At 39.9% G+C, this 27,127-nt stretch overlaps 1 protein-coding gene across 1 annotated transcript in view; it reads right to left on the bottom strand.

The window, feature by feature from the left end:
• Positions 1–7,318: 7,318 nt before the first annotated feature.
• Positions 7,319–27,127, bottom strand: part of ADGRL4 (adhesion G protein-coupled receptor L4) — a 71,298-nt gene continuing 51,489 nt past the window's right edge. The window contains exons 11-16 of the mRNA XM_088526088.1: positions 25,715–25,918; positions 24,256–24,476; positions 24,077–24,143; positions 10,031–10,122; positions 8,287–8,455; positions 7,319–7,752 (exon numbers count right to left, since the gene is read on the bottom strand). Of these exons, the coding sequence (XP_088382214.1) occupies positions 7,690–7,752; positions 8,287–8,455; positions 10,031–10,122; positions 24,077–24,143; positions 24,256–24,476; positions 25,715–25,918 (816 nt within the window). The 3' untranslated portion in view covers positions 7,319–7,689. The remainder of the gene's footprint in view (positions 7,753–8,286; positions 8,456–10,030; positions 10,123–24,076; positions 24,144–24,255; positions 24,477–25,714; positions 25,919–27,127) is intronic.

Genomic DNA, 27,127 nt, shown 5'->3' with positions numbered 1-27,127 from the left:
TTTCCCTGCACAGCAGCACCCAGACTCTCTACATCAGGGTCAATCTTGGTATTTCAGTAAGGCCTCGTCAAACACCCAAAGCAGCCAGGAACCAGTCAGATTCAACCACTGCTTTTGCTTCCAATACGGACCAAATTTTTTATAACCTCCTTATGGTGCATTTCTAAACCACGGTCACAGAAAGCTTTGGCTATAAACTCCAAACCTCTGCTGTCCTTTCTGAAATGCTTGAAACAGATGGATGGGGAGAAACTAACTCTGCAGTCGCTCAGGTAGTTCAGATAAACATTGACCATTTGAAAAGACAGCTTACTTGGGAAAGCAAACATCAAAAAGAGGATTTATGTTGCTTTTTGTACAAATATATGTACTATGTGTAAGTACAGAATATATTTCTGTTTAACCTTTTCATTAAGGACACAAAACAAGAGAAGAGTGTATGTGAGATGGATGCATCCTAAAGGTTGTCAGACCCAGAAGGAAGTTATTCTTTTGTGGCTTAAGGCATACATATTCCATGTACACAACTTCCTTCCGAAAAAGCAGTAGTTTAAAAGAAAAAAAAAAAAAAAGAAAAAAAAGTAAAAAAAAAAAAAAAAAAAAAGGCAAACAAAATCATTCAAACCTCATGACAGCACAAGAAAATCTTATAGGTTTATATGGTTTCATGGAAGGTGAGCAGAACCACAGGACCTTTCCCCCTTCCTCTGTTATTGCATACTTTTTCCTGCTGCTTCTGCAGGATTATGCTGCCTGATTCACTGCCCTGTAATATTTGCAGCCTAGAAGTGTTGCATACAAATCATTCATTAAAAAGGTAACATAGGATATCACTGAGAGTTGCTTTAAGATTCAGTTGATGCCTGTTGCAATTTTGTTTAGCTTCAGGGGAGACATCCTTACAAGCTGCTACCAATTGATGCTCTCTTATCTTGCCAATAATCCATAAATCTGTTTGTTGTTTCTTTCCCCCTCCCTTTAAATGCTTCCTCACACTCATTAGTCCTCTTTTCTTTTGTTAAGTTTTGTTATTCAGAGAGAGAAGACAGTGGTTCTCTAGATGTCAGCTCTCCGCTCCCTGCTTTGTCCCTGATTTTTTTTCTTCCCTATGAAACCTTCACCTAGGGGACCTGGCAAGCAGCAATGGCGCGCACACCTGCCGAGATCGTCCCGGCTTCACCCTCGTCCCCCGGTTCCCTCGCCGCCCACCTCCCCGTTGCAGCACTGAGGTCGTATCCTCACCTCGAGCTCAGCTGCTGGGTGCCACCCCTGACCTGGACGCCGAGGCTGCTGGCTGGAGAGCACCCGCATGGGCCTTACAGGTGCAAGGCAGAGGGGACAGATCGTGTCCTCATTAGCGCCTGCCAACGGGGGGCACCTGTATCATCCTGGGTGCATCTCTGCCCCATCTATGCATGCTGCACTCCATACATCCCTGCTTTTGAGGGAAGAGTCACCCTGAACTTTATAGGAGCTACGTTACAGGCATTAAGTTGTGATTACAACAAAGCAAAGGAAGAGCTGAGCATAAGAAGGAGGATTATGGCTCGCTGGGACACAGGCTGTAATTGCAGTGAGATTATACTTTGCATTTCACTGCTTTCATGGAACACACCAGCTGAAAAAGCGTGTGTAAGCAGTCTCTCCCTTAACTGGCATGTATACTAAATGTGTTACAGCTGCTACCAATTTCATTTAAAGCCTAACCCCTTGATGACAGAAGCCATGAATTGTGCACAGGTGTTTGATGAGTCCTAGCCCATGCTCACACGTGCTATTTCTGCAGCTCTGCTCCACTTCAGCATGGAATGTATTTTCAGCTAAAGAAGTATGACCTGATCTTTCATCACTAACGTAAATGAGTTATTACTAGTGTGGTTAAGGTGGGCATTTATAAGTATGTTGGGGCAGGGGAAACATGCACATTAAGAACAAAAAGGGTGAAAGCAGCACTGGCTCACAGGTGGTAAGACACCAACTTTGATTTCACCTCTCTAAACCAGGATTCATAACAGCAGTGAAAGAAAAGCAACTAAAATAAATTCACTATTGATAATGAGCAGGGGAGCCAGTACTTGGAATCATGAATTTATGCAAATCTGTTATTACTGCAAATTGGCATACTAAGACCCTGATCATGCAGCACTTGCACATATGCTTAACTTTATGCACATGAGCAGTCTCATTAACGCCAATAGACTTAGTCGTGCATAAAGCTGAGCAAATGCATGAGTGTTTGTAAGACTGGGACTTAAACACCAGGGATAGAAAACAAATTTACTGTATCATCAACAATTATTTCTGAAACCCATCAGACGCCAATGTGATACCAGAAGTCTGGAAAATACAGAAATACTCAGGGAAAATGAGGAATGGGATTTTGAAGATTATTGCCTTTACCTCAATCCATTAGTCCCCATAATAGTCAGCCAAACATGGGGAAATAAAATCCCTATCCAGATTAAAAATATAACTGATTCATAGGTATTAGAGATAGAGTAATTCACAAAGAATTTTATAAAAAATGCTGGATCACCTCTTAAAAAGAAAGAACAAAAATAACAACAAAGCAATCCAAACCAAGAACAAAAGACCTAAACTTTGCATCAGTTTTCAGTAGTCTTCAGTAAAAAAAACTGCTTATAGCAAAATTGTATTTAACCAAATTATTCAACACTGTCTCACAAAAGTCTTCCAAAATTAATTTAAATGACATGAGGTTCATGTGAATTCAGAGCTGACTGCAGCATTTCTATGAATAGCCATGACAAATACAAAGGATTACTTTGGAGAGAGGCACAGGAAAGACTGATGGTTACTCTGAGAGCTAATTTTAATTAGAATATGCAGCAAATCCTCAGAAAAGAGAAGAACTCTCTCATGTTAGAAAACTTGATTCAAATCTGAAAGAATAAATACAATAAAATTTAAGTACTCACCAGGAAACTGAGGAGAAGCAGAGAACTGTAAAATAGAGCCCCCTCCAGGAGCCCAGCTGCTGCCATATTTAAGGGTAGCTCTGGAGCAGGAATTCTGGGAAGAGGGCACCTCTGCAGTGCAAAATTGAGGCCTCTGCCCCGAAAAATAAGGCTTTAGTGTCATAAATAGAAATAGCCAGAAATCATAGTTATAGTTTGTGATCTTTTCTGTGATTTTGCCCTTTTATTTTTTGTTCAGGGGAAAAAAAAACCCTATTCTCTGAGGAGTTTTACTGCTACTTTTTGTTGCCTTTTTTTTTTTTTTTTGGGACTCCGAGTTCCTTTTGCCCGGTGAAGCTGCTGCTGCCAGTCTTGCTGTGTAGCAGCGAGGCTGACAGGAGGACGGTCCGTTCACGCAGCCCTGTCCTTCAGCCTGTTCCGAAGCGGCAGTTGCAGGAGCTGGGGCCCCGCGCGGCAGGACGGCTGCACCCGGCAGAGCCTGCACAGCGAGGGGGCTCCTGCTCCCCCTGGGTGCAGGTTGGTGGGAGGTTGTCATGCAGATACAGAGTCTGATACAGGCAGGATGGGCCCGTGGATACGGAGCGGCTGCCTGCAGCGAAGGCCCGGGGGAGCGGAGCCGGCAGGAAGCCGGGCGCCTTGTGAAAATGCTTTTGCACGTGTGCACCCAGCGTTTTGGGTGTGCTTCAATGCAGTATCAGTGCGTTGATGACCAGCTGTTTTCAGTCTGCATGTATCCTAAAGTCCTAATTTTATATAAAAATAGTTTTGGAGGATGGCTTCTGTGAGGTGGCATCTTCACTTCTATCATCTACAGCACTCGTGTCCTGAGTGTATGAGAACGGTGGGAAAAGAGTAAAACTGGCTGGAGCAGGAAGTTGCCTGGGATGCCTTCCACCTCCTCCTCCCTCTTTTTCCTTTTCCAAATGAAATAAAATTCTAATATTCTTCACAGAATAAGATCTGCCATTTTCATCTCATCTATAAAAATTTCAGAGAAGGAGCTTGGACTTTTTAACATGACTGTCATCTGGCAAGAGTCTAATTCAGGATGGCACTTTAAGGATATATGGTAAAAATGTAAAAAAAACAGTATTGGTGAGAAAAGCAACCCTGGAATTGTAGCCGCTGACAAAAAAAACAACATTGCAATTTTTTTTTGTAATTTTGCCTGATGTCACCATGTGCTTTTTATGGCTGGTCAAAAAGATGTGTAAATTTGCAAATTCCTGGCCTGTGGGCACCAACTTACCCTGGGGAGAAGGACTATGACTTGGTTGCCTCATTTTGAGGTTGAAGAGAAGGGTTGGGTCACTAGGATCCCTCTCCATCCTCTGTTTAACTTACCAAATGTCAGTACAGATACTTGCCCGTGTAAGAGCCCCTGACAGTGGGTGGAACTGTGTGCCCACAGGTCACGGATACAGAAGTGTCTCGGTGCATGTGCACGCTCCACAGAACGGGATCACCTGGCACCGGGATACGGGAGAGCCAAGCAGAGAATCTGCAAATCAGTAACTTTGCCCAAGTAAACAATATTTGCACCCAGAACAAAGAGCTGACTCTACAGTTACTACTGCACGCACTAACGCCCATGGCTACTAAGCGTGTTTAAGTGGAAGAATAAATGGGTTTTCTACAATGTTGTCTTTTATAATACAACTGGAGAGTGGAAAAACAAACGAAAAAAAAAAGAAAAGAATTTGAACAGTGTTTATGGCGGTGGCAGTGCCTACGTGTCTCATTCCATAAAGGCTGCAGAGGATCTGTACATCAGCACAGCTCTGGCAGACGGAAACTCCCAAATCCTCGATGACTGCGATGATAATTAACTCCTAGAAGTTGCAGCTTCTTTGAAATGTACTTCCAAATCTTTGAGGAAATAATTATTTCTGAATAAACCAGTCCTTCTTAATCCAGACATTATTTATTAAATTCTGAAGCACACCTTGAAATGCAACACTGAACACAAATTTCTCTTTGATTGGTTTAATGGAAACAATTTCTCTCTTCAGCAAGCACTTGCTTTCAGAGTGAAACCTTAACATTTTATTTTTATCTCTCTTGTCAATCACCGATTATTTTTCTCCTGCTGGCCCTACCTGCAGATGACATACTCCTCTCAAAAGCATGTAATCTGAAAAGATGCAAAGTTTTTGTTTTCCAAATCAGTCAACTAGCTACCAGATGATCTGACAAATAGGTCACAGATTTCTTTCTGGAAAAACAGTTTGTTCAGCTCAGGGATGGCACTTGAGTACAAATTTCTTCAGCAAAATGATAAGTAATACCCAACTCCTATTTTTCCAATTTGGTATTTCATAAAGTCATAGAATCCTAGAATAATTCAGGCTGCAAGGGAGCTCAGAGGGTCATCTTATCCAGCTTCCTGCTCGAAGCTATGAGACCAGGTTTCTCGGGGCTTCATCCAGTTGCACCTTAAAATTTTCCAGAAATGGAGCTGCACAGCCTCTCTGGGCAACTGTTTTCAATTCTTGACCATCTTTAAATTGAAAAATGATCTCTCTGAAACCGTTTTTTTTTTTTGTTTTCCTGTACACTGTCTCTCATTCTGTTTTTTTTCCAGTGGATTCAGGCTTGTGCTACTCAGGGCTGGCACAAATCTACCATTGTATTTCTGCTCAGTATTTCTGCATGCATACAAAAGACAATTACAATTTCCTTCAGGCTGTAAGTCAATGAATCTAAACCTTTTTTTTTTTTTTTTTTTGCTTCATATGTGCTGTATGAAAAGATGAGCGCTCCTCTTTGCATGTACAGAAAACAGACTTTCATTGAAGATTCGACCCAGAGACCAAAGAGCAAAATTCTTGTATAAAAGCTGTTCTATTTTTTTTTAAGACTATTGTAGCCTAAACACTTTATGAAATATTCTCTTTCTGAGGAACTTTTCCAATCTCACTGAACATGCTGAAGTCATTATACAGTTCCTAGAGATACTTCTTTGTCCAGACAGCCTTACTACAGGTTACGTTTCTGCAGGAGATTAAAAATGATGTATTAGTAGATAGCCTTCTAAAAACACTCTTTTAAGTAATATTTATCTACATCTTCCCAAAGAAAATACAGCAAATAATTCATGGCAAATAATATATAACCGTGAGAACATTTACCACTGTATTTATTTAAATGAAGTGAAACATGCTGAAATGTGAAAGCTGAGCATTTCAGTTTATTCACATATTTTACATTCAGATGTCCGACAGCAATGATTTCTTTCAAAAAAAAATCCACTTGTAGCTTCCAAAATTTGACAGATACATGGAATATAGTTAATGAAGCATGTCGCTGCACTGCAAACTACAAAAGCCTTGTGTATATGGAAAAAAGATGAAATTTGACCATTACTTAGAAAATGCTTTAATATAAATAAAATTCAGAGTGCTTTATTTCAACAGGCAAAACAACAGTGGGATTTATTAACAACTACATATTTACAGGGTCCCACTGGTAAAAAAAAATATGGGCCTTATCTGAGATCCTAGACACTTCCTGAGAAGGCAGCGTGGACTGCGGAGTGCTCAGCACTTCACATAAGCCAAGTGCTAAAAGAGTGAAATCAGAGCGTGCTTCTAAAGGGAATGAGATGGCAAAGCTGTAACGGCTGATGGAACGTGTTAGTGCCCCGATCCTGCAAACCGTGCACCACAAGTAGTCCCTTTGAGTTCAGTAGTTCTACATATGTTCCTAAGGTTAAACACAGGGCAAGTGTTTCAAATCAGGAACCTGGGAAGAAGACAACTGCTTGACGCAAAGATGCTACGGGTAGAGAAAACTGCTGTAATGACATTTCAGCATGAAATAGAGGCACATCACTTCAGATTTACAATACTACTACAGAGGTGATGTCTATTGCTTTGCTTTAATTTGATCCTAAAAGGTCTGGATTCTAAATATCAAATGATAACACTTGCGAAAGCATCTCCTTCCCACAGCCTCCAGAATCATAGTGCCACTGGAGCAGATCTCAGTCTGTTTGGCAGTTAAATAAGAACCAGATCTTTTTCAAAGTACTCACAAAGTAATCGCACTTACAAAATGGCTGTCCCACCATTCCTGTATCAAACCTGACATCTGTTCTGTGGATCTAAACAGTTCCCTGGGAGTTATAAAAATAAAGAATTGATTAATATACAAATATATATTTTGGAGTGATAAGAGAATAATATTAAATTCCATTTTTAATCTACTTTAAATTAAAAGAAATGTTTTCAAAAGTCTAGGATGAAACAGATCTTTATCTATTGGCTCTTTAATGGAACCCATTCCCTGCAGATGGCCACATGCAACTTAATGGAAGAAGCTCATTAGGACAAAAAGACAGTGGACTCGTTTCCACCAGCAGAGCAATTCATAAAACCTGCCCTGCCAGTTGGATTCTCATATCTCTCTTGTAAGGACTGCAGATATTTCTAACACTAGAAACAAAACCTAAGTCGTGAATATCCTTGTACTCTTTTAGAAATTTACTCCTTACCCTGGTCTGCATTATTATTTGTTTTCCAATAATCCAGTTCATTTTGTATACTGTTTGTACACAGCATAATAGAAATGCTCTGCATGAATGCACATGTATGTACAAAACCAGGCAGTTATTCAGTTACGAGCGATGCCTGCTCACTGGGTCATTTCATACTTTCACAATGCCGTATTTTTCCTGTAATAACCATAACAACATCGTGTAGGTTGCTCCCTTCTTCCACCGAGATGCTCGTACAGGTTTTTCTTCCATTTATCTTAAGCAGCCGAAACAGCAAGGAACATTTTTGAACAACCTATAATACTCTTCCTGAATCTGAAATAAAAATATTGAATTCAAACATGAAATAGATTTATTAATAGGTCTATATATGTTTTAGTTCATTTTCTGCTACTTCATATGCTTAATTTTTTAAGGTAAGGATGACTTTAAGACAGGGTACTGCAGAATATATTGGCTCAGAAGAATGTGAATCCTGCCTCTAACTGCAAAGACTGAAATTAAGTTTTATTACACCCATTGTATTATTTAATCGGGATAATGACACTGTGATCAGTTTTGCAATTCTTTTAAAACATTATTTACTGTTTCATTTGTTGTTTTTCAAACGTGGAGAAAATATCCAGGGCAGTCGGAATGTGGGCAGAAGTTCTGTCTCTGCTGAAGTCCGGAGCAGTTTCCTGTGTGCCCTCCGCACCCCACAGCAGGGCCACGGGGATTTCTGCACTTGCTCTCATGCCACATTTTGCCCCTCAGCCTCCCACTTCAGACCCAGGGCTGGACACCTGCTTGTGTGACTACGTGTGACCATCTGCCCACGTCATTTCTGACAGGGAAGGGGACACTTACCTTTCTCGACAACACACACAGAAATATGAAGATGAACATCCCCTGAAATGCATTGAAGATGGTAAAAAGGTAGGCAGTAACCACCGATCCCTGGACGACGTGGAGGACCCCGAAGATCCAGGTCGCCCCGAGGAGGAACAGGAGAGCAAGAGCACCTCGGGCACAGGACCTAGTCAGGAGGGAAACACTGCAAACAACTTGCAGACAGAGATGCTATTTTCTATCCTGAGCTGCTCTCAATGCTGCCCTGGCAGTTTTTATCAGCTGAAAGGCCTGGGAAGTGCGAGTGCGTGGCCTGTGCTTTAGGGTGTGCTGTAACACCGTGGCACGAGCGAGCTCGCGGAATCGCTGCAGAACAGCGCAGGAGTAAAACTGGAGGACCTTAAAACACTGGCTGCTTTAATCTTCAGATATGTTTTCTCTGGTGTACTGCAGCACCATATGATTTGATTTAAATCTACTGTTAGTGTAATTCCCCAAGGAAAAACATATGTCTGTTATGAAGTATTCCCCCCACTTCTCCTCCTCCGCCTTCTCCTCCTCAAAAAATAACCCAGAAAAATGTACAGGATGCTCGTAGGTCAGTACATGTGCATGACATCAAAGGGTTCCCAGCCTGCCTCTCAGGTTCACTGCAGAAGACAGCACCAATTGTAAAACTAGACTTTGTTTCTTTCATTTGTCCTGTCTCTAAAAAATTACTTTTGTTTTTAGAACACAAATACTGTCAGATATTTCCTGGGTCAGTGTATTGATGCTTTAGAATCATAAGAACTGATTTGCTATGATTTTCTTCCTAACATGCTGAAGAGCCCTGCTTACAGACTCAAGGAAATTACAGCATGTTGTCTTGGAAATGAAACCACTGATTACTTTCTTATTCATTCTTAGCCCAGTCATTGCAGGACTTCTTTTGAACAGGAGACATTTTTAGCACTGTTCCTCTGAAAATGAATAATTTTCAACTTCATTAAAACCAGCTCACTGCATGAAGCTACGAAGGGTGAGGAATAAGAGAAAGTAATCAATCAAACAATTGCTAAATCCTAACTATAAATCTAGTGCAATGCATTGAAACTGCAGGAGTGTTCCTAAGCAACACAAACAGTAAGTTGTTTTCAATGTTCCCTGTAGTACACTTCAGCTTTTCCTGCACAAACGGTTTTCAAGGTCCCTATAAATCAGTTTTAAAGAGAGTGAGTTGATGGAAAAATCATAGCAGCATGCAAAGCAAAAATCTTGGAGAGCCCCATTCTGCCAGTGCCAGAGTCCTGCTGTACTCTTGACAAATACTGCGAATCACCAGGAACTCACCTTGATTTCTGTTATCAGTGTGTAACTACATGCTTTGTTACTTCACAGCAAACATTTTGGTCCCAGGTCAGGCACAAGTTTTCAAGCCTGTTTTGGCTTGCATAGAGGCTACGGGAAGTACTTAAGAAGGAAGGAAAATTACTTCTTTAACCTTCACATCTGTCTTTACCCTCTTGTTGAGAAGGGGCCGCTCACCGTCTGTATTCTTGATACAGCTCCCACCTGGCCCTATTGCTACTGCTTGTCAGGGGAAATAAAGATTACAAAATCTAACCCCCAAATTAATAGGGAAGATGGAATAACAGAAACATCTTTCTTTCTTTACAAATCTTTCAGAAGAAAAAAATATGTGTTTTTGAATAATCACTTATATATCTGTATCTATGTAAACTTACGGAAGAGAGGAGTTTGTATTAAGTAGCAAACTTACCTTATATTTTCATAACAACTAACTTCGGGTTTTAACATTGCAGTGTGTCGAAATACTTTATAAATAATCACTCCAAAAGCCAGCAAATTAACCTGGGGGGGGTATGAAGAAAAGATGGTCTTTTTTTTTTGTTCAAAATAGAGTGCTTTAGAATTTCAATAGCCGATACACATTTAAATGGAACAAGTCAGATAAGGTTTCCATGTATATGAAACCTAGAGAATCCAGTGCCGGGAGGGGAAAAAAAAAACCCTTTCTGATCCACTTCTATTAAAAAAATATGAGCCCTGTAATAAACATTGATCAAACTGGGCTGTAACTCTACCTTATCTCAACAGTATCACTACCAACAGTCTGCAAATGTTTATTGATTTTATTGGTAAATCTCTTGTATTTCCTGCTGAGATTTTTTCTCCAAGTGGAGATGTTTAATAAAAGAGAAAAAATGAAAGAAAAAAAATGAAAAAAGGTACAAAAAGGGAAAATAAAGGACAGAAAAGGAACAAAAGAAAGGAAAAGAACAGAAAAAAATAGCAAGGAAAAGAAAAAGGGACAAAAAAAACCCTGAAAGTCCTTCCTCGTGGATTTTATATCACATAATTGTTGACAAAATTTATGTCTTCTGTTGCTGAATAACATTGTATACTCAGATATCTTTTGGGTGTGAGAACTTTCAAATGGTACCATTGGTTGAAAAGTTCTTTGCTAGGTACTCTGTCATACTTTTTAAGTTTCATAGGTGATTTATTTATTTTCTTTTAACCTACCTTTCAGTGGCACCACTACATTTGAGTTTGAAACAGAAAAATACAAGTAAAGAGTTTTGCAAATGATGTTCAATTATAGTTCGGAACCTCTGTTTGCTCAGATAGGCTTCACTGAGCTTTCATTTAAATTTCTACTGCATTCCTTATACAATAAGGATGGCTTTGCTTTCTGCTTTTACAATTTCTTCTTATTTTAGTTTAAAGCATTTAACATCAGCATCTGTTAAAAATGTTAACCAATGAACCGAACTCTAGCTGGATGTCTTCCAGTTCTATTTGTAGACCCTTGCTTGTAATCCCTTACTTTGTTCCTGTGGGTTTACAGCTCTAGACTGGTAGAATTGCTGTCTTCCAGCTTGTTTCTCCAGAAACACGGTGGGGTTTTCCTCCCTCCTCCTTTTCTTTAAAAAAAAATCCTCCAAATGAAAACAAAAACCTGCTGTGGAAGTGCAGCACCACTTAAAAATCACTTTGATTTGTTAACAATTTGTTATGTATGTTCTTAGAACATTTCTGTTATGTTGTTATGTTGGCGGGGGAAGTATCTGATACTAAATGCAGGCTCTGCTTTAATTAGCTGCATGCTTATACTTTAATACAGCATAATGTATTTACAATTTGATAAGACAGAAGATAGAGCTGATTAGTAGTTTAGGGAATTAATCCTTCACTGAATACCTTGTACTGATCGTGAGAGCTATTCTGAAGCTCCTTATATTTAAAATTGTAATCTATAATATCTCCTAAACCAGCAATTTTTCAAAGTTAATTATAAGTCAGTCAGCAGTTGTAGGTAATTATATGCAGACTTACTTTTTATCTTATATTTGTTGGTGAATAATATATCAAATAACTTGGTGCATACACTGTAATCAGCATAACCCACCTCATGCAGTTATTAAAATAATCTGCAAAAGGTGAGGAGAAATGCGATCGAAGCATCGCGAGCACCGAGAGCACCCACAGCTCCCACCGTAGAGACTGTCTGCAAGATCGCAGCCCAAACCACGCGGCCCCCTCTCGCTCTGCCAGCCCGTGACAAAGATCTTCAGCGGGGGGTTCATTGAACGGGGATTCACTGAACAGGGACAGGACAGGCTGAAGGGGACGCCAGGAACGGGAACATCTGGGGCCTTGGGGCAGAGGTCTCCATTTCTTTGCCTTCCAGTGGGACTCCCTTGCCCCCAAACTATTTACACAGTTGTACAGGATAATAGGATTTGGCCCCCTACATTAAAGTAATACCCATTAACGATGATCCTTTCATTCATCAGGCCCCTCTAATGGGAGTAATCTGTACGTATCGAGGGAGCGGGAGAGGTTGGCCCCGGCTCGCCGAGTCGCCTGCCGGAGCACAATTCCGGCACGATCCGTCTCCGGTGTCAGGTAGTGTTACACGGTAATGAGGGTGAGCTTAACTTCTGAAATACCCCATCATTTCCAAGATCTATTAAAGTCTTAAGTAGGTTTTTACCCCATTTTGAAGCACTGCATTAATAAAATATATCTATAACCAAGTGCATAGACTGCCTTTATACAGTGTTCAGTGTCTCAAAACAGAAGGTTTTAGGCCATTTACCATGTTTTTTTTTTTTTTTCAGTCTAAGCTAGAATGCTGCAATTTTGTGTGTGTGCCTTTTTTTTTTCCTTTTGTGATATTTTGACTGTCTTGTGACACTGAAAATCCAGCAAAACTTGAGAGAAAACAAGAACTCATGAGCAAATCCAGGTGACAAAACTAATTGTTGGTAATTTATGAGATGTGGCCTTTGGAGAAAGTTGATAATCTAACAGATAGCCTGGGTTTAACATCCTGTATTAAACCCCAACTCGGTCTGGGGAAAATCAAGTAAATGTTCACACGGGGCAGCTGGACTGAGTAGAAGGGAAATGGCCACACACATCATCTAAAGGGACAGGAAGGGAGGTCGAAGCAGGTCTTGCCCTGGATATCTCCACTTAAGGCATGTGCACATATATCCAAAACTGAGCTTCTAATGGAGGTAGTAGGCTATAGACAGCATCCAAAATACAGACAGCCACCAGGAATCCTGGATCCCAAATCTTCCAGCTGGAAGATACTACAGGAGTTCTGAATGAGAGATACTGGAATATCTAAAAAGGCTCCAGCTGCAACTAATAGCCAAATAATGTGTTTTATACTTAGTTTGGTTGTGAACATTTGCTTTTGTTTTGGTAATTAAAGCACAATCTTAAGGTCTGGCAGAATAAACCTTTGATGACATTATAATTAAGTCTGCCTTGGGGTGACAGGCAAGGTGAATGAGAAGGAAAGGACAAACACGAGGGAAGCGGCCTCCAGAGAGGCAGCAAACTGGAACAGAGCAACGTGTGCAGGCAACTGTGAAACCAAGTCTAGGGCCGGCTTTCCACGAGCCTGGAGAGAGCCAGGCTGGGACTGCTGCTGCCACGCGCCGGCTTTGGGGAGACGGTACCTGTATAATGAGCAGGGCCACCCGGCAGCTGGGGGCAAACCCAAGGCAGGAGATGTTGTGGAACGGCCACCGTTTTATCAAGTGAATAATGATGTTACGGCATGACACGGTGAGGGCTCGAGCCTTTGCTTGCAGAGTTATTTCATGGCTGAGCAGCTAGAGAAGCTGTTGCATGTCCTGAGAGGCGAAAGTCTAGAAGTCAAGTAGGGGAATTGCACTGATTCCAAGCCCAGAACGGAATCCTCCTCCTTTTTTTTTTCCTCTTTGAATGAACAACCCCAAACTACTACTAGGTAAGCAGTAAACTCATTATTTCACAAAGGAAGCCTCTGACTTTCTCATTTCAAGCCCATTCTGTGAGGTGCTGAGCAGCCTCAGCCCCCTCGGGAGTCAGGTTTCACTCAGAGTGCTCAGGTGCACTACAGGGCTGATTTTAATAATTACTCTATTCCTTTCTTTTAAGTGGTTAATCAAAGACAAGAGCTGATATAGGAACAGCCTCTGTTCATAGTATCTTCAGGGAATCATTTCTCCTTAAAGATATTTGTAAAAGTATTTTTGGCTTTCCTAAATTCTAGTAGTTTTGGTATATTTTTGAGCAAATGATAGGAAAGCAAAATATGTTTAAGTAAAACAGACCTTATATAAGTGTAATTATTAGGTTTCCATGAAATCAAGATGAGCTAGTTTTTACTTGACTGATCTTAAGGGAAGATGGTAGATGTCCAGCATGTCTCTCTCTGGGCGATCATCTGTATGAAGGACCAGGAGCATTTAGGACTTTGGAGTAATTCCAGCCCCACTGAGACACTGCTTTATTCAGAGTAACAGTCTCCAAAAATTTACAGGCAAGAATGGACACTCTCATGGGTTTCACTCTCCAGATTAGCATTTGCTAAACATGTATCATCTGGGCCACAGCCGTAAGTCAGACAGCACTGGTCTGGATAATTCCCTCTTGTCCATAAGAAAACTAACCAAAATTTCTGGGTGCTTACCTAGAAACCTTGTCAACAGTTAAGGAGGTTCTGCCAAAGGAATTAGCGTGGGCAGCTCTGCTGAGTCCCATACACATGCATCCCAGGGCAGTTTGGGCAATGCTGCGTGCAGTGGTAGCATAAACCCGTCCAGAGCGAGGATGAGCGCCCTGGAGCGCTGGGTGCTGAGCTCCTCCTCCCTCCGTGGGGATCCCCCCGCGGCTGCCGAGCAGACCAGGCTGCCCGTGCGGGCTCCCCTCCGGCCGCCGGCGTGGGCGCAGCAGAGACGCTGCTGCTGCCCTTCCCGCTCCTGTCCCTTCTGCGGCCCTCCCAGCACAGCCTCCTTCATCCACAGGCTTTAGAAGGAAATTAAAGAACTGTACCCATACCAATCTGTAACAAAATTTCCTAGGTCATTTTTGCTAAGATGAAGATCCAGAGGAGCACGGGAAAAGTCTCCTTTATTGTCTAAACAAATTATGAACTTCCTTGTTGATCACTAACTGTATTTTGTAAACTAAGTAATAACATCAAAATGAGCACGTAGGTCCTAAAATGCTAAATGTTTCAAGCTGTTGGAGTTCTGCTAATAGCACATTGCTTAGCAACTGCTAAATTTTAAATAGGTCCTTAATTCCACTGTTAAAATGTACGTATTTTACATACTGCTAGAATAACTTAATGTTCTATCCTCCAGTAAATAGGAGTGCTTCACACTGCATGATATGATTTCTGTGTAGGTACAGAATGATAGCTATTTTTACTTGAGCACTGAATGGTATGAAATACACAAAATTTCATAAAGCATGCAAAATATCTACCTGCAAATAAAAATATTTGCACTCATGTTGAAGAGTTGTAGTTTCTTTCATAATTAATTACAATTAAACTGTAAGATTTAAGTGAAGTGATATATCATCATTTTACTCCATCAAAGTAGCTGACAGCTGTCAAATTTTACAACTGAGAAACCTTTCTTTCCTTTCCCCTCTTCTTTTTCTTTTCCTTTGTTTTTTATATGACACACAAGAGCATTTGAATGAGCAGAGGGAGATGATCCATTTTTCATGGTGTGAGTTCAGTTAGCACCTGGACATTTGGCAAAATGAAACAGATAAGGACAAAAGGTGCTCAAGAAAATGTTGCCTAAACATTTTTTGTTGAAAAATACCAGTACATCAGAATTGAACATTCACTGTTTCAGCTTACACTTTCATGGGGAAATGCTTTCTGACGGCTTTTCTGGTTAAAGTGAGGAAGGACACTCGCTTCTGGACGCTGAAAATCCCGCCAGGGTTGGAGACATGGGGGCCCTTCTCTGCTGTGCTTAATATTCAGGCTAGGAAATGGCCCTTCCTTTGTGCAGCCCCTGTACCAGCCCTTCACCAGCATCACTCCCACCGCCCTGCTGGATCCGATCCATTCTGGGTAAATAATGGAATATTCACTGGAGCAGGGAGACCCGGACCTCCCACACCCCTGAGTTTCTCAGGCCAGACTGTCTAAACACAATTCCCTTTTAAAATGTGAACTAATTGTTCAATATGAGACCGGGTTTTTGAGGCTATTTCAAGTACACATGTATTTATAGAATGAAAAAGGAATTGGTAATTTCACATATAATATTCCTGTGTAAAAGATACACTCTAGGTTTTCAAAAGTTATTAAAACGCTTTAAACGTGAGCCTTTTCAGGCTCTCTAGTGTTACAAAGGACAGCGAGTATGAGAAAGCAGCAGCTAATTCTGAAGGTTCAGACATTACTAGTTCTGATTCAGTCAGAGCACTTTACATTCAAACTTCAAAAATGAAGCCCCCACATCATTCCCTTTTCCTTTCTTGGTCTCTGTCTCAATAATTGATGAAACCATCTATATGCTGATGTCAGATCTCACAAAAAAGAATGAGAAAATTTCTCCTGCTGCTCTCTTAGGCATATACTTGAATTTTTTACATATATCATATTGAATTTGGTTCTTTCAAAAAATGTCTGAAGATCAGAGCAGCTGTATCAGTATCAGTCTTTACAATGACCCTCATTATGAGCGTTTGAATTAATGAGCTTGTGATGGTCTGGGTTCTGCCATGGGGAGCAATAGTTTTGTGCCTGTCTACCGGGCTGGCTCATGGCAGGGCAAAGCCACAACATTCGGTGGTCAGCGTTATTTCAGTCAGGGGAGAACAGAGTTAAGCTATTAAGAATACAACAGTTTAAGCTTCAAAATGAAAATATATGCCGTATTAATTGCATGAAATTGGACACAAGCTGGCAGTCAAACAGTCTGGGTTTGTCTCCTGACTGATTTATCTCATTATCGTGTCCCCAGTGAATATACCTTCCCGAATGCTTAGGTATACAACAGCAGCCTTATCTAGGAGTGGAAAACGTTACAAAAACATTTTAAAAAGCCTTTAGGCTGTTTCTGGGGAAGTATTTTCAATAATACCGGATTAGGTTTTATGATTCTGTGATTTTAATAATTTCACTGGTTTAAAAGTGAAAACATAGCTAAATGAGTTTATTTCAAACCCTGTCTCAGGAAATACATATTTTTTCACATAGAGTTGTTCTTTATATGTGAATACATGAATATTTCAAAGTTTTTCTTTTAAATACCTAAAGCTATAGATTTAGACTCAATTTAATAACTAAGCAGTTTTCTTTATATTTTAGAACATTTATAGGAAGCTATAAATAAATAAATAAATGGGCTTTCCATATTTTTCATCAGAGAAAACAGCTGCTCAGTCTTTCTGGATTCAATCCTATTTCTCACTGAGTTGCAAAGTTAAACACAGATTCACCTATATATCTTTATTTAACCTCAGTTCTTCAGCCAGGGGCAATAGGGATAAGCCAATAGAGAGTTGTATCTGATTCTGGCCATAAACTTTAGCCCAGCTGTATGCAGTGGTCTGACTAATCTTGCTCACAGCATAATTACTAGAAATCATTAATTACTTCTGCTTTTCTAGAAACTTTTGAGAATGTGTGTTTACTTGGGAGTAGTTACGACATCAACCAGGCTGTGTGATGCACCACTTCTAGGTACATAGGACATGCTAGGCCTCTCCTGAGGTTTCTTTGCAAGGTGTCTTCACTTGGTAAAGAGGAGTAAAATAGTTGTATATCATCTGCTAGGGCAACCAGCCTCAGTGACTATTCTCTGACAAGCTAACAGGAGGGAGGGAGCACTCACAGCACCGCTGCTGAGATGTTGGGCTGGGACAGGCTGTATTTGCCAGCTTGGAGGTGTGAATAGATGGCAGAAAGCTGCCCATTCCCTCCACACATCACCAGACCCATGGATAATGTGGCTGAGCATTTGGCCCCTTGCTTTTCAGAGTATGACTGATTCTGCTGTGGGGCTCATCACAAGATAACACAGTGCAGCTTCAGATCATGCCCCAAAGGTCACACAAAGCTCCTTAAAGACTAAGGAACGTTTCCCAAGAGAGTATTCACATGCAATCACTACTGCAAATATAACCTTGCTTCCCTAAATGTCTGCAAGAGATGAATCAAAGGAGCAATAGAAGAGTGGAAGAAAATGTATATTTGACAGAGAAAATACATTCATCACTCATCATCAATCTATATTAACTGTCCAAAGCAAATCTATAGGTTCCTTTCAGCAAACAATTTAGAGTAAAGGTACGTGTTAATAGTGAGGGTATTCATAGTAGGCAATGTAACAAATCACCAAGAGCATATGAAATAATAAAAATGAAGATGACTCATTCAGATAGCTATGATTTTCCTGGAAAGAAAAAAAAAAAAAAGTAGTCTCTGTGGCTGAACAGACATGGATCCACTAAAATAGTGGGCACAGTTTACCTCATTAGAAAAGAAAGATGACTTGGACATTGACCTGATCTGAGCTGGGGTGTCCCTGAAGTCTGTGGAGGCAGCTGGCACGTGCATGTGCCCTTCACCTTCTCTTCAGCAGCCAGGCTGCTCCCTCATGTCCTCTCTGCCTGCCTCACCCTTGACTTTGGGAGACATTTGTCCCTTAAAGCTAATGTCCTTCCAGTGAATCTGAGGGGACTCTGGTGTAGAAGAGGGAAGGTGAGCTTTTCACATCTTTTTTTCCTATAACACTACTATTTAAGCTGATAGGTTTTACCTTTATAAGGATTCTTGCTGAGAAACTGCATCCATTGGTATGGCAGTGTGGAAGCTCTGGCTTGGAGATTGAAGCTGATTTTGTCCACAAAATGGGGCTCAGTGATTATTTAGCTCAGCAGGTCCTGTTGGTTGCTGAACAACATTGCATTTTGAACTAATCTGTTTCAGCCAAAGTTGCAGACTCAGTCTTTAACTGTCACTTTGTAATTAATTATTTCCACCTTCTCCATAATGACAAAAGCAAAGCAATGGAGACACCTTTAACTAAAGTCACAGAGAGGCTAATGAAATAGGGACTATTATTCTTTCATAAAGAAAAATAAAGCTATTGCTGTCCCTGCAGGATATTTATTTCCACTAGACAAGCAGACTGTGGAACAAGAGTAGATGTAAAAAAAATCGTTAAACCAGCTTATTTTCTGAAAAATGCACACTAAAGAGCACAGTCTACTTTGCACAGTGTCTAAGAAACATAAACTGGATATTTACCACAAATATCCTGTAGGAAAAAAAAATTCCAAAGGCTAAAAAAGTGTGAGATGATGGTATAGTTCATTATGACAGCGACTACAGGTCAAGGGACCTTTTCACCAGTACACCTTTCAAAAGCAAGAGCAATGAACATGACCTTCTGTGCCAAAGAACAGCAGTAATGATGTGAACAAGCCCTCAGAGACAGGGTACCTGATTACAGTGGTGTGGTGTGAGTTTATTTAGAGGGGCTGCCTTTTAATTTTGTTTAAATGGGAGCGATAGACAATTAGATCACGCTCACTATTGAAGTTGGGGGAAGTGTAAAACTTTTGCTCAAATGCTTTTAATATTTACTTTTTTACAAGAAAGATGTTCATTCTAAATGGCCTAGATTAGAGTATTAAGTACATGAAATTTGTGACTATATGAGAAAACAGGAGAGTAATGGATTTGCCTGGAAATTTTTCCACATTGATTGCAGCATTATTACTAATCCTGAATCAACCTAAATGTACAGAACTGAATAAGTATTAGAGCAGTCCAATAAGATTTGATGAATGCACTATTCCATTAATTTTACCTTTTTGTTGAATAAATTATTTGACAAATAATAGTAAAATTCATCAAATAAATTATCTGATGAATATATTTTTAAGTAATCGACTAGCTCTAATGAATATGCAGGCAGTTCCTTAATGAAAAGCATTACTCTACTGTTAGCCTGCTTTCATCAATCATATGTCACTTTTTTGTATTGTGCAACGGCAATGTGTATATATTATTCATTCACCCATTCATTTGTACATGGGAAGTTCAAAACAGTATGGTTAATCAATCACTGCAATTCTTAGAATATTTTTTGCTTTACAGTTGATTATTCATTACATTCCCATAAAGGAATGCTTAACAAAAAGAGCCAGGCTTTTCTAAGGACACCTCTCCCAAGAACTATTCTTGACTTGTTCCAAGTCAAGTTTACAAGAATGCTCTGCAAATTGCAGGGTCCATTTATAAGCCATTTCTGTAGTTGCAAACACTACAATTACCAATTGTTTCAAGAAATTGGAGCCTGAATCCAAGCCAGACACCTTCAAGGACCCTGGAAACACATATTAGAGGAGTAAAACAAAGAGGAAGATACAGTAGCAATCTCCTCACCGCACAGTGCTGAGGTGTTTGGATAAAAGGCACATAGAGGATTATTTGGATGGTGTGCAATTTTGGAACTGTTCCAGTGTCAAAGAGCAAGTCTATATTTTGCTATTATAGAGGTGGTCTCAATAAATGCTACCGTTAACACTGTTAAACAACAATTTGCACCTGTTAGGTTGAACGTGTCACACACATTTCCAAGGCCTGGTTCCTCGCAGAGGGTTCACCAGCTTCGTAGTAGCAGTGACAGTGGGCAGAATAGTCAAGTATCTGTCGATACTGTAAAGGTGCAAATTGTTTTTATACTGGTCCCTTTTGAACTTACTGCACAAAGCTTAACTAAACAGACCTAACAAGCGAAGGCCTTGGAGAGAGATGAATTAAAGGATGCCTGCAGGTGCAGCTGGCATAGCAGCGATCCTCCTCAGGATTTTCCTTTCAGTGGCTTGTAGACTTTGGGTTAATGCCCAGCTGGGCATCTATCTATCCTGTATGGGTGAAGGGATTTATCCCGTGTTCGCTGAACTCAAAGTTTCCACTAACTTCAGCAGCGCAGAGTGAAGCCTGCACACAGGTCTGTGCCCCCTGCACGCAGGCAGCAGCTCTGGGCAGCAGGAAGGAGCTGCTGCTTGGCCAGCGTCACACGCTCATCCACACCGCAGCGCCACAAATGGTTATTGCCATTCTACACACTTGCTATTACAGAGAGATTATTATTGTGAGAGTATATCACAAAAGAAAAGAAAATGTTCTAGGAATTTTTTTTTTTCATTTTCGTACCTTTTATCTCTGGAGCTTATATTTGTATTTGCCTCAGTCAGGCAAGGGTTGTGCTATGTATGAATGTTTGTCCCTTAAAGCCTGTGCTAAACTCACTTTTCTATTAAAAGTTTAAATACTTGTTATAAATAATTTCTCCATACTTGTATGCTTTGATCTAATCTACTACATAGTTTTAGCTAAAATGGTTGTGGTTCTAAAGATTGCAAGTATTAGGAGGAGGAAATAAGTTGTGGAAATTATCTTCAGCTTGCAGCTTGCTTTACAAAGGTTTAAAATGCCTTTTCTTTGCTAACTCAATCTAAAGAGCTTCTGACCCACTCCTTTTCATGTACAGTCACCAATCTAATAATAATAATAATTTTTAGATGGGATCAATAGGGCCACTGCTCTACTCCTAAGAATTCTAATAGAACCTTAATAAGCAAACAGCTTCAGAAGTAGTGTTACTCCTTAGGCAAACAGAGAACTTAGTTTGTACTTTTGATAAACACTTGAGCTCCTTATGCTTCACTATTATTACTGCAGATTTAAAGCCCAAGCATGTGTTCGAAACAGTGTGCCTAGAGGTAGAGAATCCATTGGTACAGAATCTGTTCGGTTCTTAATCATTTACATGTTGTCTCAGAGGCGTATTATGATATAATCTAAACCACAAGTCTCCCAGGGCCCCATTCACAGAAACTGAAAGCACCATTTGGGTATGTGGGCTTTTGTGCTGACAATGTTTTTTTTTTTTTGTGTGTGTGTGTGTGTGTGTGCAAGAATCAGATTTGTGGCGAGTTGCTCTCCAGAGATTGGGTATCCAAACTCTACAGGCTATCTTGGAAAACCCTCAAGCTCAGTGTCGCCTGTATATGAAGCTCAGGATTAAAGGCAAGCTTGAAGTTGCCAGGGTTTGTGGTTTAGTATATGAGGCTGGCAGTGCTCGATTATTTCGTTATCCCAAAGCAAAAACAATATTTCCTTTCCAGAGTACCCAATTAGGATATAAATTAGGATATATAGATATATTTTTTTTTCTTCAGATAGCTATGTGTTGGGTTGTGTTTGGTAGAAATGTTGGAAAGAGGTAGATTTCTGTAATAAAAAAATCTTCCTGATTGACACTGCTTTGGAAAGGGATTAAACTTCATTATATTATTCATCTAATACACTAAATAGGAAGGCTAGACAACAGAAATTGAATTAATGCCTCCAGTACACCTTCTGCAGAGCAGACATTTAGTACCAACTTCATCTCCTAGAGTCAATATCTATTTTCATGAGGTTTCTCATATTTTCATTGAAGAATAATCTGAATAGGGTGTGAGCAAATTAACTAGCTCCTTGCACCCTTTGAAAACTCTCTTGCATTTCAAGCTTCAATTTACTATGAGCCCATTAGAACAAGCAATCCAGACTCCCAGGACATCACACATCCGACCCAGCTCCTCACTGAATGCAGAGCACATTTCTTCCTATGTGCATGTAGTCCTGCCTCTGTGCATGACTATGGGGAGATAGTGATCGATGTATGAGAATATTCTGAAAATGAATTACCACAAATTACTTTCATAATGAAAGTAAATACAGCGAAACAACTGCAGGGCTTTCTGCTGTCCAGCAGAAAAGTAGGTTCCACTTAGGCAAGGGAGCTGGAAGGAAAAAGGAACTGTCTGGCCGTTACTTTTTCCTGTAGGAAGAATTCATTGGTGCAGTGGGCCTCTATCAACATCTCTCACCTCCCCTTTTTTCCTATAATTCTAGAAAACTGCCTGCTGCAAGATGTGGATGCTCAGAGAACAACCATGGAACTCACAGCCTGACTTGTAGGACTTGCCTCTGCTAGACTTGTATCAAATCTAGTGCAGATCTGCTCTGCCTTGGTGCCAAGCTTGAGATCCCTCATTGAAATTCAGCTGGACCTGAAAACATGGCCACAGATGCATAAATTTGGGCATTTTTTATATTTTGATAATAGAGCTTTCCTATACTAACAGTGCAGTGACACATTTCACCTGAAGGTGAATGACGTATGAGGAAAACAAACCTCACCTTGCCTTTATGGAAAAAAAGAGACAAGGTGCAAATAAATGGGAAATCTGTACCACAAACCCAAGAAGGTTAAACATTTTCCAGCACCAAATGGCCTTTTCCATTATTTACTATCACTGCAGTAGCCTGTCAGCTGAAGACACCACCTGACCTTAGGGCTGCTCACCAGGGAGCCGGTGGAGGCGGCTGCTGGTTGCCTCGCTCCAGGTCGCCTGGGCTGACGTGGGAGGCAGGAGGCTGCCCCATCTAACGTAGGAACTTGGGGTAGAATTGGAACAAAATTAAACCTGACACTTTATTCAACTTGGAAATGGCAAATCCGCTCATATAAAACTGTTTTGTTGTCACCTTGCCTTCATTAGGCACTGCAACATGCTAGAACTCCTCATTTTTATCACCAAATAGCTAAAAAGGCAAAAAAAGGATTATAACTGACTTGGCCAGAGACATCCTGAGGCCTCACCATCACACTTTCTTCTCCTGCTCGCTCCAGCTATTGCCAGATCACTGTCAACCTCGTCACACACAATAATGCCCATTACAGTTGGAACGGTTTGTTAAACTTTACAGCACTTAGAAATGCTCTTGAGGCACCAAAAATGTCCTGATTTAGAAAGGAACATATAATACCTGCCAAATTTTCAGGTTTGAAACCTCTTCCAATAAGAATTAAAAAGGCCCTCTTCACAGCTAAAATAGGGCTATCAATACTTGACTTGTCTGCCCATGTGAAATAGTGGGTTCTTTTCTCTGACGTCGCAATTTAGTTTAAAATGGCTTTGATGATGACAGGGTACACAAAAATGATAAAACCATAAAGATGACAGTCTAATCTTACAAAGATGACCGATCACTGATAAGAGATTAAGTCACACAACATTTGAAAAACCAGATTATCTGTCTGCTAGGATAGTGTCTGTGTGCACCTCCTGCTGAGCCATGCTGAGATGCCAATGACATAGGAAGATGCTACTTCTTAAAAACTAAAAATGCTTCACAAAAATTTCGCAAACCATGGGGTTAAAAGCAAGCAAGCAAGAAAGGAAAAAGCTCTGATCTGACAAGAGTTTTTTGTCAAATGTTCATTTTTCAGGCTTGTGAAGTATTTAGATATACAGCATATAAATAATTTAGAGATACTATAAAAGGGTCTAAATTAGCCAATTCTGCCCTATAATTAGCGCTCACAGCTATGCTGGCAATGGGTGGGTGATTATTAAACACCTTTTATTATCGGTTTTATGTACTACAATAAAAAAGGAAAATTATACTTACAAGAATTATTAGACATGCTGGTCCTATAAAACTCCATATAAAGTTATTCTTTGTGCTGAGCCAACATCTGAAAAGTAAACAGCAGAAAATGTCTTGAAATATGCTAGACTGCTGTGACTACTGCATCCTTATATATGCCCGATTTGAACATGGAAACAGCAACAGAAACAGCGACTTACACTTCTGTAGTGCCATAATACTTGTATCCTAATGCAGCAGAGATTCCAACCACCACAGCTGGACTGACATAGCCAAAGACATAGAAATTCTTGTGTAAAAATCCCTTGTTGTAGATAACTCCCACGACTATAAGGTAGAGATGAATGCCTTCGATGCACATCCATGCAAAAGCAGCTAGAAGGAAATAATGGAGTAACCCAGCAGTGATTGAACAGAAGAGCTAGAAAGTCAATCAGAGAAAGCGAGAGTCATAATTCTATCAATACCTCTCTATTAAGATTATAGAATATGCAAAGCAATCTAGTGATGATAAAGTGGTGGTCCAACAGACCAGACGTCAGTCTGCTTGACAACAGTTTGGCCTATACACTTAAGCACTGAGGACATATATTGGTGTCTCTTCCCAGTTAAACTACATAAATTGGCAGTGTTGATCCTATAGTTACAGCTGAGTTGTCTACAGGCTTTGCTGACTTAGAGAAAGTGTGTTTTTATGATTTTCACAACAATATGAAACAGCAGAGAAAGCAATCGCTTCTTAAAAAAAACAAAAAACCAAAAACAAAACAAAAAAACACAAAAGCTTTTTTACTGTAAAATATTTTTGTAAAGTTATATTCTGCAGTTAATCAATACTGGAGTGCTGTCTCAGGGATTGCAGCTCATACTTTTTTCAAGTAATTTAAAATTCTATTCAGCCATTTATAGTAGCTTTTTGATAATATATGCATAAATTAATTTCCTAAAACTAATGTGAAACATAATATTAAATATTTCATATTTTTGTATTATGTTGCTCCACAGAAGGAGCAGGTTTTTCATAAACATTGATTAATGAAGTTTTCTCACAACAGTTAGAGGTATAAAGAGGAATAGAGGTATATGCTTCGACTCCTTCGATTTAGCCATATTTGGTGAAGTACACAGGAATGTTAACCAGTAGTTTAGTGCAAAGTCTGAAGAATGTCATGTTCCTCCAAAATTGGAGTTTCAACTTAGTTAAGCAGAATGTATCTTGGTGGACTATAATTTTCATGTCATGCAAGACTCAGCAGTCTTAATTGTATAAAAAATGACAAGAAGAGATGAAGTCCTTAGACTTAGAACTGAAAGATCTTCCAGCCTAATGGCTGATTTTTAAGGAAATCATCATCCATAGAGCCACTTTGCTTTGTGCAGCATGCAAATACAAAAAGTGAAAATGTCAAACACATTGAGACAACAGTCTTAGTAAAAGTGACAAAGCTCAATTGAAACCAATAGAACAGAGTCAGTTAGGAAGATGGCCCCACATTTGTAAATACGGTAAGCTCAGTTTCCCATTGCTAGACTAGGAAGTCAGCGTCACTCCTGTATTCACACTGACACTCGGAAATACAGAATGATGGAATAGGGTATCTTACACTCTCTATTTACTTTACAGCAAAAATCAAGAGGCAACAAGTAAAAATTACCCACCTTGTTATTGTTCATATTAATTCCAACCAGAAAAATAAGTTCCGCCAGGAAAAGGCTGCAGCAGAGGTTTTTGTGAATTGTCGTTCTAGTGCTTTGAATTTCACTGAAGAACCAGAATGTAAAAATGCACATGGAGAGGCAAATCAACGAAATAATTATTCCTAGCTGAGTGATTCTTGTAAGAATGTTATAATTTGTAACACCCTGGGGGAAAATTATAATATAATATTTAAAAGAATAACTCTGAACCTCCTCAAGAAAGACTTCATTTTATAATACAGTTCTTTTCTTTTGTTCAACATATTAATCAAAACTGTTTGTAGAGTTTCAGTGCAAATGTACACTTTGGATAATCTAAAAAGTATTGTTTTTTGTGAGGGAAATATAATTCTAGGGGAAATTAGGAATGAGCTGTATACATTATTCCTCCTGTATTTATGATGTGTTATTTCTTAGCAAAACTTTGTGTTAAAATTAATATCTCCTAGTATGATTTAAAAAAAAAAATCAGATCATTTTAGTGAATGACAAATATAGTCGCAGTAGGACGTATATTAATCTGACATGAACATTTTCTAATATGAAAGGACATATCACAGCACTGACTTAGATAAGCTAAATTGAATAACCGTCTTACCAAATTTGCAGCATGATCAAAACAAGACACTGCAATACCAATCTCCTCAAACAAATGCTAGTTCCAGATATATAACATGACCCTTCTCTAAAAACAGTCTATTTTTAATGAGTGAGTGTGCGTATTTTCTGTGCAGGAGCACAGCTACATTTGCTGCTTGGTATTCTCAAAGAGAATCTCTGAAATACGTGACTACACATCAGCATAAGGGCAGGATTCAACTGACCCTAAAATGCATCTAAGCATTTGTTTTTTTCCTAAATAAAGTAGCAGAGATTATCCTGCTCCCCTCCGCCCTTAAAAAGGCATAAATGCCTACAAAAGTCTTAAATCTGAACCAAAGGCATAGGATGCTATTTAGCAAGCAGGAAACAGCCTCTATCAGCATGAAATGCACAGTGTGGGAGCACTGTCTCAATACGATACATTCGTGCTAATATTTGGCTTGCTGTCAATTCTGATACCTTAAATAGCTGCCTCCTGAGGCAGAATCCTGGCTCCTGTAGGTCCCCACATAGATCCTGGAAATCTATGGGGCCTCTTACTGAAGGAAAGGCATAAACTGAGTGGTTATTTTCACGGTTCTGCGGTGGCCGTGAGGGTCTGTGCTTTAACGCTCATAAACACCGTTCTGCTTACTGTTGCTATATGCTTTTCTGATACTGCTAGTGCAAACTCTCAGGAGAGAATTTAAGGGGATTTTTAGATGCCAAGGTAAGACAAATGGGTGACAAAGTTTTGCGAGAGAGAAATTCTGGGCCATATGGTGGCTGACC

Source organism: Tinamus guttatus, unplaced genomic scaffold (assembly GCF_059628265.1).
Source record: "Tinamus guttatus ecotype Peru unplaced genomic scaffold, ASM5962826v1 Tinamus_guttatus_pri_ptg000242l, whole genome shotgun sequence".
In the NCBI taxonomy this organism is placed as follows: Eukaryota; Metazoa; Chordata; class Aves; order Tinamiformes; family Tinamidae; genus Tinamus; species Tinamus guttatus.
Note: the sequence above shows the minus strand (reverse complement) of the source record. Positions and strands in the feature narration are given on the sequence as shown.